We start from the raw sequence: 14480 nt of genomic DNA, 5'->3' as shown, positions 1-14480 counted from the left end.
TAGCAGACTAGGATATAAATTTATTAGAAGATATGTATGCAATTACAATTCTTTAATATATTTGCTCAAGACAATATAAAATATGTACAGCAATTGAAAGTTTAACAATGGCAAAGGAACATGCTTTCATGATCATCTTTCAGACAGGTCACTCCTGTGATTTTTTTCCTTCATATTAACAACTCATTTTATGAGTTATATCATTCTTTTATTTACAACAATCAAGTTAAGGACGAAGAGGCAATACGGAAAGATTGCATAAATTCAATCTTCATTTATTTAGCCTGTATGAGGTAACCATTTTTGTTCACTTCTATTTGTGCCATTTGGTTCCTAAAATGTTATTACTACTGACAAATGAAACATAAAAGATGACATTTACTAAACATTATAGTTGCAGACTCATCAGCTTTGATAGGAATTTTATATCATTCAGGTCTTTGCCCAGCTAGTAGCAGGTAATGTCCATCACCCAGAGTAGATTCTAGCTTAAAGGTGCGTATTCTCAAAAGAGGTTTCAATTGTACCATGGTACAAAACCAGGGACTATGCAGATTTATTTTATTAACACACTTCATTTTTAGCGCACTTTGCCAAAAGCGCGCATTTAATTGGATTTATCTTCTTGTACGTGATGAAATAAGTGTAATTGTTTTTAAAAATCTGCATAGTCCATGGTTTTGTACCATGGTACAATTGAAACCTCTTTTGAGAATATGGGCCATAATGATTAGCCTATATTTGGTATATCCCGTTTATCACCTCACATGGTGAAGTCATTATCTCTCTTTCTTATGCCTGGTGATGCTCTTTAGTAGCCCAAAGAATGTATATGATGGGACAACTTGTTAGCTATGTTCTAGGAATGTTCCTTCATTGCAGATATTTCCAGTGCCTTATTCATAATAACTTGGGTTGGCAAATTACACATCCACTCTTTGAGAAAACTCACACAACTCTGAGTATAGACTGCTGAAGTGAAGGGTAGTCAAATTTAGAATAACCTTGGAATCACCAAATGAATCAAAGCTGAATATGTTAGTTTTGCTAGAATCAAATTCTAAAACATGATGTTAATCCCTCAAGCAAAAAATTGTTTGTTTTGTTTTTGCTTAATATGAATGGGTTGGAAAAAGGCAACGCTTGACAATTTGTAATTATAAAAGAAAAAAAAAGGAGTCTTCATGAGTGGGACCAGATTACCTGCAGCATGGAGTTGCATTAGACATTCTTACCCACCATACACTTATTCAAAACATGATCCATTGAGTCTGTAATATAAAGCTTAATGCAAAATTTTCTTATCATGCATATGGATATTCAGGGGTTTCTACCTCGTACCTTATCTCATATAAAAAAAAACATAAAATAAGACCATATTGAATTATATGAACATCAAATTATAAAACAATAAATTATTTCAGAAAATAACAAAATGTACAATAAAATCATGATATATTGCCAACCCATTCTGCTATTTAAGCTCTGTACATTGAAGTCACAATTATGACTTGTTGGTCCTTTTTTCAGTGGAAGGGCACATAGAGACTCCACCTCCAAGCACCTCTCAAGCAGCTGATTCTTCCACCAAGACACCTGTAGCAAGCAAAAGACTGGCTTAATGTGTCCTCAGATCACATCACCAAAACCGTAAAGCATAAACTTTCCTGTGACAAGAGGCCACCATTAGGGCTATAACAGCTTTCTATCTTTGATCAACAACAAAAAAAGATTTTTAAAATGGGGCAGATCTCTTTGGCCAGGCCAGGAGAAATACAGCTAAATTTAAAATTAGAATTCTAGTAGGAAAAAGGGAGATATTGTGAAAATGGGCTCAAAGCAGATCTTCTGCTGAAATAGCAAATTTAGTGTCTTTGGGCACATATTCAATATACGTCAAAGATATGACCCTGTATGAATACACTGAAGTTCATTGAATGAATAAAAACATCACATCTTATCTATTTTTTTTCAACTGCAAATGATATAAAACCCATGTCTTAAAATGCAGTGATGATCTCTTTGGGTTTGCATTCTTGCCGATTTAATAAGATCAACATCTTACACTATACATAGCCCGGTATCAAATTTTCATCTTTCATACTTCCCAGCCTTTCTCACTGCAAATTGATTAACATGAAAATCTTGTCATAACAATTTTATAATGAAACGTCCACAGCCCACGACCATGTATCATCTTTCTGGTTTTCGTGGCAATTACATGAATCATAATAGAGTTGTGGAAATGGTGTTGACATCTTTGTTATCCTCCTTTCTGATTCATGATCAGATTGATAATCTCAAAGCTTTGAAAACTCTGGCTTTGATTTTGCCATGCTTGCCATCACTGCCTTTACAAGGTCTTCACTCTGTAAATGGGCAGAGTTCCAAGTTGCCTAAAAGAAGATGAGAGAGTGAAATCCATTATTAGAAAACAGTTTCTAATATTGTCTGCAAATCTAGCTATCAACAATAACCAAATATTCCTGGATGTAGCTTACAACATTTGTACATGTGTATGACCCAGCGAATTCCAGTAGCTTGAAGGTAAAAATATAGCAAGAGGGATAACACAAGTAGTAAGTTTAACAATGATTTCTCCTCAAAATGAAAGAAGAGATTGAGAACACAGTGCGAAAACAAATGCTGCTAGACTGGAGCTTGTTTGGTCATGTATCATTGAGCAAAAAGAATTTCTAGTTCAGTGCACAAATTCACGCCACATGCTACATTCCAGGAACTTTTTATTATTGTCGATAGCAAGAATTGAGAAGGATGAGACTATATTTATTAAAAAGTTTGCATGGTGATACAGAAAATGTCATGGGTTCACAGTTCATCAGTTCTCATTCACTGCTTAAAGTGATCATTTCACTTTGTTCTGATTTTTAAAATTCTCATTTTGGTTCTTCAAAATTGGCTGAACATTAGGCTTATGGTGTAAAAATTTCATCCCAAAAGTTTCAAAGTATCATATCTACAGTACAGGAACTATTTTAAAACTTTGGAGATGTAAACCAAAGTTTGAAAATAATTGGGGATTGGTTTCATTGACTATGTGCATACAGCAAATCTGTCCACTACAACACATAAACTATAGATGAATCCAGCATGACCTACATACAGTGGAGCTAATAATAGTGTGTGCATACCATACACACAACAGAAGGCAATCAACACAGCCAACATACTTTTGAACTTGAGAAAACTGGGCATAAGCTGAATACGTCTTACGGTTCTCAAAATCGGGCTAATAAATTGCTACTTGTGTCTAAATTAGGGATTTTCATCCTATTTTGTGGTCTGTTTCAGGGTTTTTGAAGACAAATACAAGCAATAATACACATGTTTCATAACTTTTTAAATCAGCTGCTCACAAAGTGAAACAATCCCTTTAAAAGGACTTTGGGGTTTGGTTGACATTTGGTGAGAAACTGAGAAATAACAAGCTAAAGCAAACCAACATGTGAGAAGACTCGAATGGGGAAGGGGGTCATAGATTTGTCTTTTATTTACACATGACCTTATGCACAACTTCACATACGTTATTGCTAATAATATATCATATCAAAATTCCTTTAATCCTACGTTTGACAAAATTAGACAAACAATTGAATTTGAATTCTTTTTCTTGTTAACATGAAAATTTCATGCATATCTCAGTTTTAGCTGAAGGGAATCAAAGTGAGCACCCAAAAATATGTTCTATTCATTTGCAAAGTCCTTTGTAACTGTGCGAATAATATATTTAGCCCCAGGTTTTAATATTCAACACTGACTTACTGCATATTCAAAGCTATCTGCTACACTATGATCCCTGCTGTAATTCAGATGAACTTTAGTACCCTGGACGGCTACTGGACTCTTGCTGGCGATAATTGCAGCTAGCTCCATAGCACCAGCCACCATAGCTTCTTTATCTGGGTACAGTCGACTATTCATTGCCAAGTCATGTAACGATAAATGAGAACAAGATAGATTTATGGATTTCTGCATACACCCAGACTTGAGAACAATAAATGCATAAAGATCTTGAACTGCACCAATGAAGTGTACATGATTTCTTAATCATCAATACTTTTTTTACAAGTCAGAATGTAAAAAAAAATATGAAAGGGAACAAGGATCCATTAGAGAAATAAAATTTATGGACAATTAAATCACATGTGATTATTCACTGGAATAAATCACAATTTCATTTTAAAATCTTTTCTTTCTTGATGCGCATAAAAGCAGTAAATATTCATCTGAAATTATTTCCTCCACAGCACATCAGTAAAATTACATGAGGACATGTTCTTAAACATGAAAAGGATCTAACCATTCTCAATGTGACAAATGTAATTATACATAAAAATGTAAAAGAGGTAGATATCAATTATACAATATTCAAAGAAACGGGACAACTGGAACAAAAGAAGTAAATACACATGACCATAAAAACCAAGATTAAATATTTACATGTATACCATTCTTTAGCATATGTAATAGTTTAGTCCTGCGATTCATATCATCAGTTAAGATTACTTTGTTTATTCTTGTCACAAGGCACCTTATTATGAGAACAAATTCAGGGCCATTGGGTCAGAGTTCAAATGTCTTACCTGACTAGACCTATTTCCTTGGCCTCTTTTGAATCAAATTTCCTTGCTGTAAAACAGAGCTCCCTGAGTAGACTGTCATTACCTGTTTTCGGTGGTAACCACTGAAGTACACCTACATCAGCAGCTAGACCAAGGTCTGTTTCCTATGCAAATGAATCAAACAACCCAGGGGGCCGTTTCATAAAGCTGTTCGTAAGTTAAGAGCGACTTTAAGAACGACTGGTGATCCTTACTTGTGGTAAATGTTATGTTCATTGGTGATTACTTAGCGCGTAAGAAAGGTTCACCAGTCGTTCTTAAAGTCGCTCTTAACTTACGAACAGCTTTATGAAACACCCACCAGATAACATCATTTTAGTGATGGCAAGTTGTAAGGAATTAAGCATATAAAACAATGTACCATTAAGGCGCTGTCACACCTTGGCGTTTTAGACAGCGTATGCCCGACGTATGAGGAATTTGGCGAATACGCTGGCGTACGTCGAATACGTTACGGGTAAGTTTTGCACACGTTAAGAGTACGCTAAAACACGCTGGTATACGCCGTCATACGGTGAGGTCGTCGAAAAATTTTGTGCAAGCACAAAATTTTTCGACGTATGCCAGTGTATGGCTCATACGTCCCGCATACGCGGGCCATAAGTTGTAGGCAAGTTACGCGATCGTTGATACACGTTGACACACGTTACTCATAAGTCGATGTACGTCGAGATAATGTCCAGCGTACCCTAAAACTTACTTCTAACCTATGAGTAACGTGCTTTGAACGTATGTGTAACTTAACTCCAACGTATATTGACGTATGAAGACGTGCTCCGGACGACCACAAAACTTACTGAACGTGTTTATAACTTACAGCTACCGTATAATGGCGTATTGACAACGTTTATCATGTTTATAGGAATTGGTATATAAAGGTGAGGTTCACAGGAGTTTTCTTCGGCATGGCGGTGGTGTTGATAGGTGATGTATCGTGCAGTTATGATTTGAATAGGCTACGACACGTGTTAATCAGCAATACGCTGACGCGCTATGCGTAAGTTAGGCTATCGTAGGGCATAAGTAATTGTGTACGCCAGCAATACGCTAAGCATTCGTTGGAATACGTTACTTATAAGTTAACGAAGCGTTCGATATAAGTTACTAATACGTTATGTATACGTCCAACTCGTTATGAATACGCTAAGTATACGCCCAGAGTTGAAAAAAAAATCAGCGTATGCCGACGTTTTAGAGAAATTTTGATACGTCGGGCATACGCTGTCTAAAACGCCAAGGTGTGACACCACCGTCAGTTAATAGCATCATAGAATCATGACACGCTAGCGGCTAGGTAGTGATAACATGGGTTTGTTTTTGTAAACAAGTCTCAGAACCTCATCATTTTGCCTCTTTGTTTGCAAATCTTACTAAATAAATGTCAAGTCTGAAGAAATTACAATTTTGTATACCATACTATCATATTTAGATGAAGTAAAAATTTGTGCCCTTACATGTATATCGAAAAACAGTCCCTAAATTGCGTAACCCCTGCATCGTCACACTTACCAAGGATATCCTAAACAATGCTTTTAACCCAAAATATTGCTCATAAAACATACGTGACCAAGCTTTTGCAGTTTGTACCATGATAAATCAATACTGCATAAAGGAACAACTCAGGGGCATAAAATATTATAATTCATAAATACATAAAGTGAACTTTGGCTTTGTTTACATTGCTGAAGTACTTAGCAAATAATGGTACTGTTGGAACCTACCTTTATTTGAAACCAGGCATCTTCAGTACAAATCCTGATATCACAACCAGAGATCATACAGAGTCCTCCTCCTAAACATCCTCCTTGAACAGCTGCAATTACTGGCTTAGGACACTATCAAATAACGATAAATAATGACCAGTTAGTCTTTCATTTCTGCATCACAGAAAATGTTGAGGGTTGGACCTAAGAATCTTTTGTCATACAGTCTGCTTATATCAATGAAAAACTTTATACCATAATATGTGCAGAACAATTCTTGAAAAAATTATACAGTTCAATTCATTAATCTATTATACACAAAGCTTTTACTGATCAGTTAATAGTGTTTTTCTGCATTTCATTCATAATTTCACATTGATTGAATAATTTATCAATAATATGTGTAAATATGTACAGTGGAACAATTTATCATATTTTGGGTTGATGTTACAGTATGCTATTTTATAATGAAAGGTCAACTTAGCAACATGTGTCCATCCAGCAAGCATCAGCTTACTGAAAAGAAAATCATGCTACATTTCACCAAGATCAAACTCTGCTCTTTACCAAATACATCAAGTGGGCACATTCTCATCAGAAGTATGACATACGCACAAAGCTGTTAACCCTAACCCCAATGGCTACATCAACTACCTGTGTACTATACTGAGCTAATAATAAATCAAGTATAAAATATTAATTATCCCAATTACCCTTAGGCACTATTTATTCCAAGAATTCCTTTAACCAGTTAACATTCAATTTCATACAGATATTTGATTAAATCTTTTTTAGTACATGCTCAAGTTTTTCCTTTCATTCACAGCAATTTAATCAGAAGGAAGGTTATTCAAGCCCTCTCCACATTAAAGATGAAGGCTAAATTGATGGATGCAGAAGGAATAAGTCAGAATCCTATGAATACCCTCTACCTGGAAATGGGCAAACCAGTTAAGAGAGAACAAATCTAGAATTGAAAATAAAGGTATAATATCTCCCAATCTAAAATCTTCCTACATGACAAGTAGGTATTCCATACGTAGGTGTCACATTTAGTCAATCAAAAATGAATGAGCTTTCATTATTCAACTTGGCAACATTAGGACCTTTCTTTTATTTCTCCATTTTCGTTCCCTATTTTACATATTAGAAATTAATCAAAACTGAGAGAAAACATTTGAAAACATGCATGTGGAAACAGCAAGTTTGAGGTTTCTATTACATGACTTCCAAGTATCCAATAACCTTACTTAGGTCAAAAGTGGCATATATTGATCATTATCTTGCTCAAAGGCACGAGTGTCTAAAGATATATCCAACAGGGTTCCCACAGAAATTTGAAAACAGAATTCCATGACTAAATTGCTGCTTTCCAAGGCTTCCTGTGAGGTCCCAGGAGTTATATAGAATTTGGGATGTCACAAAACTGGGAAAAATGGAAATCATGAACACCAATTATAATAGCAGAGTATGAGAGTTGTGAGAAATAAACTGGAAAGCTGCCATAGCCAAGAGGAAAATGCAATTTCATGAATTTTCTATGACTTTTCACATATTTTCAAGATTCCCTTACTTTTCCCTGACTTTCCATGACCACAAATTTTCCAGGATAGTCCATGGCTGTGGAAACCCTCTCCAATATAACCTAACACTACCCATTATTCTTAACATCATGTCAGACTGACCTTCTCAATCACAAAGAAAGACTCTTGGTATTCCTTGACTTTTAGTCTGATCTTATTAGCGATTCGTGCAACATCAAGCTCAGATGATCCGGGAACAGCACCCTGCATCAATTCTGCATTATCTTGCAGATCAATACCTGCCAGAATATATAGAAACCCATCAAAATATTTCAAGCTCTATTTAGGTATATTAACTTACTGAGCCTGAGCAATTGTCATGGTAACTTGTGCAAAATTTCATGGCACTGTACATTAGTTGGCTGCCATTTAAAAGCCAGTCAATTTTTAATTACTATCACAGTAAAATGATATCTAACAAAGTTAAAGTGTGTTAAATAAGCCTCCAATCATACTATATTTAGTATGATTACATGGACAGTGAAAGAGCTACACATCAATCACCATTATATGTCCAAAACAGAAAAAAAAGATAAAGTAATATGGAAATATAGAGATCATTTTTTCTAACAAATCTATGTTTTCTCTAATATTTTTTTTTTACTTTGTTAATCACTAACATACAAATAAACAAAACAATGTACATTTCAATCTGTTCAAATCTGATCGAAACCAGAAATAAGTCTTTTGCAGTTTTAAACAAACAGTGATATTAATAATAGGCCTGTACACATTACACTGAATCCATTGCATCAAATGCTAACATTTCCTTGTATACTGTATAAGTATTCAAAATAAAGAATATACATGAAGGGTTTGACACCTCAATGAAAGTGTAATAAATATGATCTGTATAGTTGAACTTATTGTGATTTTTAATCTCTACACAATTCAAAAATGTTTTTCAAAAATAGATGAAGAATTGAAGATTAGTATTTTCAAACTTACCAGCAGAAAATGTCTTGCCCGAACCAGTTAGTAGTACTACTCTGCAATCTTGGTCAGTTGCAATAGTATTAAAACATTCTACCATCTCCCTGAATAAGAAAATAAAATTAAGCAGTGTTATCCTTATGCTGATGTAATTATGAGTTGCATTTTAATTTATCATAACTTTGGCAAATCAATCTTTCCGAATATACACCCCTGTACAATAATGTAAGGTAGGCCTACATGTAAACTACTAAAAGTAAAAACTTCACAAAAGACAAACTTGATGCAAACCAGAGCTAAGTTTGACAATACTACTAATTACAGTAATTTAACCATCATTTGTAACTTCCATGGAATCCTTGATTTTAACCGGCTGTGGTACATTTGTTTGATACCATTATAGCCAAGTTATCATTGATGCCAAAGCTGAAAAAAAAAACAGTCCTGACATACAGTCCACCCACACATGATATTGAACAAGAAACCTCATTACTTAATATGTGGTAAAGTACAACTCTAATGCATGACCTGACCATTTTTAATATGCAACTGGGAACTCAAAGTGCAATTCTAGTCACAACTGAATCTTTGCAAAACACCCCAAGATCTACATTCACATCTAACAAAGATTTATTCAATTTCATGAATTAAAAATCAAGCAGTCTTTAAACATTGACTTCATCCATAAGGTCTGAAGCAAGAGTCCAAAATTTCACCAGATTGGTAAAATCCTCTGTAAGATTTAGAATTGATGAGAGATTGTCAAATATCAAAGCATTTTATTTTCCTTAATCATTTTTCCTTTCTTTTATTATATGTTAATTGTTAATATGCCTTCATCTAATCTTTTCATCACTATTAGATGAAGTTTCTCCAAGCTACCTTTGTCCAGTTTTAAAAACACAAATCTACCAATCCAGTTTCCCTGGCAGATCTCCAAATGAGGAAGAAAACTTTGTCAGCGGAATCTTTTTTGGGCCATTCCATGCTAGAAAAATCAGCTATTTTTGCAACATTTTTTAACCTATTGTCCAAACAAACAAAGAACTTCAAATTGTTTTTGGTAATAATAGAATACTACTGAGTATACATATGAAAAAATGACAACCAAAAAAAGATATCGTGTCCATGGGTAAATGAAAGGTGAAAATGTTGCGTGTCGAATGGGTACAGGACATTTCTGAGCCCCATACGACTCACAATATTTTCGCCCTTAATTCAATCAAATATTTTTTGTTGGTAATCAGTTTTTCACATGACTTCCCACTATTACTATATTATCAACCAAAAATAACTTTTCATTGCTCAAGCATTAGCTTAGAGACTGAGACTAGAAATTGTTGACAAAGGCCCGTATTCTGAAGTCGGGTTTAACTTAACTCAGGTTTAAAGTTGTGGTTTAAGTATGGGAAGCCAAAAGTATCAAAATTTTTGTTAAGTTGTACGCTTCTTATGTTTATTCTGCTCTTTCCTGATTCATCGATGGTGAAAACAATCATCTATTTATACTTCTTAGATAATTATGAATGATTTAAGAGCCAAATGAGCTGAAATATGATATCTCCAATGTTAGTGATTTATGTAACAATTGGCCATCCATACTTAAACCACAACTTTAAACCTGAGTTTAACTTAAACCCGACTTCAGAATACGGGCCTAAATGTCCCGTACGACATGTATGGAATCGCCTTTTTGGAGATACAAGGATATTCTGCTGTTTTGGTTTATAATAACCTACGACTGAGATAAACTTCAATTTTCTTTGAAAATTTTCTTTGAAAATTGAACACCCCCAAACACCCCCCAACCCCCCCCCCCAAAAAAAAAATCAATGACATTCATGCTAACAAAGCTGGTCATATGAAAGCTTACATTTAAACTGATTATGCCAGCTATGAGATTCATGTAGCTTTGAATATCACAGCAATTCGTCTTGAATAAGTTTTCTAATACAGTAATAACATTTTTATTTTTGGTAAATAATTTTCTACATAGGTATACTATGTATATCATTCCTTTTTTTTTAAATCTTATGAAAAGCTATGTGGGAGATAGCTCAATTTAACAAACATCTTTTACAAATAACCTTAATCCTAAGATTCATGTAGATAATATCCAAAGAAGCTAAGTGTGAGATAGCTTAATTTGACAAACATCTTTTACAAATAACCCTAATCCTAAGATTCATACAGAAAATATCCAAAGAAGCTAAGTGTGAGATAGCTTACATATCTTTTACAAATAACCCTAATCCTAAGATAAATGTAGATGATATCAATGCCAATGACGGGTGTGAGATAGCTTAAACATCTTTTATGAATAACCCTAATCCTAAGATTAATGTACATATTATCCAAGCCAATGAAGCTACATGTGAGATAGTTTAAACATCTTTAATCAATAACCCCAATCCTAAGATTAATGTAGATGATATCCAAACCAATGAAGGCTTCTCAATTAAAGCCTAGCCCTAGACTGAAAAAAAAATACTGTTCCTTTCTCAAATATTACATGCATGTGAAATGACAAATTTCATTCATAGACACTTCCTTCTGTAACAATTAAATTAAAAAACAATATTGAACTTGGACAACCTCAAACAGAGGAATTTTTTTTTTTAATTTCCGCAGTTGCTCTATGAAAACGCTTTAAGTTTTATTAAAAAGCTTACCTCCAAAATGCTCTGTTCATTGCATTACGTTTTTCTGGTCTGTTCACCTCAACCTTGTATATGAACTCTTGGGGATTTGTCACAGCAAGTGACTCAAAATTATATTTTGACAGCCCTTCGGAAGACATGCTTCTAGCGAGTGTTCTTCCAAGGCCGATCTTGGCTGAAATAATAATTTTAAATGAACAACAACAACAAAAAATACAGTAAAGTCTAAATAAAATTATTAGCACAAAGTATGGAGGTGGGTTCTGTTACTGAAATAGAAACAAAGAATTCTTATACAAATACAATCATATATTGCATCTAAAAAACTATACACCTTTGAAATGGCTGCCAAACAAAAAATATATCACTTGTGGACAAAAGTTCTAAATATATGGAAAGCCAATAAAGTAAACTTTCATTTTCATATGACACCAAAAAGTTGGGTCCCTGGGTTATCTCACCCCCTTTCTCCTGCAAGACTCCCATGAACCCCATTCTGAGAACCGTATCAAAGTTAAAATGCTGCGCTAAACACTGCAATTCATGTTCACTCATGCGTAAAATTTAAATATTTTCTCAAACAACCAAAAATAATCACGACTGACCATTACTTTATCACAACACCATAACCAGGGGCCCGTTTCTCAACACCGTCATAAGTCTAACTCCTTGACTAAATCAGAGATAGTGAGCTACTTGTCTGCTAACCGTTTCACGAAGCCCTCTTTATCAAGATCGGGTACAACAACCTCACTTAATATTTATGACACTTTCGACCTGTCATCTTTTTTCTTAATGATGTAATGGCATCACATGGGTAGACTATGACATGCAAAAGTGCCTAGAAATTTTAAAATTATAATCTTACATAATCAATCATAGAGGTTGAAATTACATCACAAAACAAGTGGGATAATGCAGTCATTGATAATTGTAATACAAAGAAACTATAACAACTGTTGGTAAAAAGCCACAAAACCATTCATTTTGAAATAGTAAAATTATTCAATCGATAAAGATTCTACGTCAGGCCATCCATAACTGAACTCGTATTTGTTGTTTTCAGACACCTATTAACAGTTGGATGAATTCTACAACGTCAGGCCATCCATACTGAACTCCGTATTTGTTGTTTTCAGACACCTATTAACAGTTGGATAAATTTCTACCTTTAATTTATGCATATAATTTGTTAAATATCGTGTATGTTTCGGTATCAATGATTAAAAATGTTTCATTAAACCATATTTTGATGACCTATGGAATCATTAAAGACAGCATAATTATCATCATTTTACAAAGAAAACCGTTATGGTTTCCTTTCGTAAACTATAAAAATTGGATATCCCCGGGGTACCCATCTCAACGTCCACAAGTGATTTTTTTTTTGTCATGAAATGAATCATTCATAATTTAATTTTCTCTGCAATTGAATGCTCCAGTCTTCAAGGTCTAAGTATGTATGATGCATAATTCACCTGTGCTATAATTTTGAAAAGATTTATTTCCCAATTCATCATAATATTTGCAATTTTGTCATAATTTTTTCAAATTATATTTTGTGACTAAGACTACATCTTGTCTGCTCTTTTTACCGATAGTATCGATATCAAGGTATTCTAGTTAGGAAGCCTTTCGAGAAACAGGTTTAGTAAGATTGGAACTAACTCTGTGGTTGGTGGATAAAGATATGACTAACTTGTCCATGTGTTGAGAAACAGGCCCCCGGGAGTGTTTCATGAAAGGAGTTGTCAGACGTTTTATCCGATAAGTCCCATTTAATCCGATAGTTACCAAAGTAACACTGCTTCTTAGCCAATCAATATCATTGAAAGCTGTTAGATCTGACATCTTGTCACACAGAAATGTTGATGAAACGCTCCCCAGTCCAGATTTCAACACCGTAGCTTCACTAGCTTGTACTGTTGGTAACAGCAGCTAGTATACCCCCGCGTGACCAAAAAACGCGTTTAAAGGGGTTTTTTTCAGTTTTGGACGCGGTCCGCGCATGGACTCGTTAAGGGTATCAAAAACACTGATTTTCAAGAAAAAGGGTGGTTTTGAAAGACTGGTCAATGGTCAGTCGCGGGGTCCAACGTATTTAGGGTATGTTTTTTTACCCAAACTTGAACTTGGGCCAAAGCTCATTTTAAAAAGAATAGCCAAACGTGTTTAGGGTATGCTTTTTTTTTCCCCAAGCTTTTTCCCTAAGCTTTTTCCCTGAGGTCATAATACATATTTTGGCAAACAACTTGTTTGGGGTAAAAATGTGTTAATAAAGCCCGCGAAAAACTTGTTAAGGGGGTTATTTTGCACACAGAGAAAAACTTGTTTAGGGGATGTTTGGAAATTCCTTGGTCACGGGTGTGTACAGCAATATATTTGACTGCCCCCCCCCCCCCCCCCGAGTATACCCAGTTGTTGGGTGTCCGGACAGGTTGTGTATAGGTCTAGTCGATTTATAGCCTACACTACAGCCAATTGAAAAAGTTCACACTTCAAATCTCTTAAATGTTTTAGCACAAAATATTAGACAATATTATAGAGAATAAATATTTATGATGATTAGCACTAATCAATGCACAGTTTTTGTTTAATCCAAAGACAAAAAAGAAGGCTGAAGTCATTTTTGTTACGTGTCCAGACACCCAACCCCATCCTACAGGTAGCCTCGAAATGTGCCGCCGGTACACGGCGGGAGCACCGGTCTGCGTGCTCGCTAAATCCAGTTCATGATGATGAGTGGGTTCGATCTTTCACTCGTATTTTGAATTGAAGTTAAACTCCCACCCGAATGCTAATACCTAAAATTATCTTACAGATTAATGCCATTTTCTTTCCTTTATATTTTGAATTAATCTTACTCAAGTTTCCTTTCCTAGCTGTTGACAGGATGACTTTGGCGAGAGAATTCATAATGATCTCGTGGTGGTAACTAAAAGTCGGACTGCTGCTGCT

The 14480-nt window shown here is 34.8% G+C and overlaps 1 protein-coding gene across 1 annotated transcript; it reads right to left on the bottom strand.

Moving 5' to 3' along the window:
* LOC121418795 (delta(3,5)-Delta(2,4)-dienoyl-CoA isomerase, mitochondrial-like) lies at nucleotides 1-14454 on the bottom strand. The gene is made up of 8 exons (XM_041612935.1): nucleotides 14387-14454; nucleotides 11535-11697; nucleotides 8878-8966; nucleotides 8032-8168; nucleotides 6365-6478; nucleotides 4605-4747; nucleotides 3784-3934; nucleotides 1-2396 (listed from the first exon to the last, which is right to left on the bottom strand). Exons 1-8 carry the CDS (start codon nucleotides 14436-14438, stop codon nucleotides 2301-2303), a joined length of 945 nt encoding a protein of 314 aa, XP_041468869.1. The 5' UTR covers nucleotides 14439-14454; the 3' UTR covers nucleotides 1-2300.
* Nucleotides 14455-14480: the final 26 nt, after the last annotated feature.

The sequence above is a fragment of the Lytechinus variegatus genome, chromosome 7 (genome assembly GCF_018143015.1).
Source record: "Lytechinus variegatus isolate NC3 chromosome 7, Lvar_3.0, whole genome shotgun sequence".
Lineage (NCBI taxonomy): Eukaryota > Metazoa > Echinodermata > Echinoidea > Temnopleuroida > Toxopneustidae > Lytechinus > Lytechinus variegatus.
The sequence above is the reverse complement of the archived record's forward strand: the minus strand, read 5'-3'. Positions and strand labels throughout refer to the sequence as shown.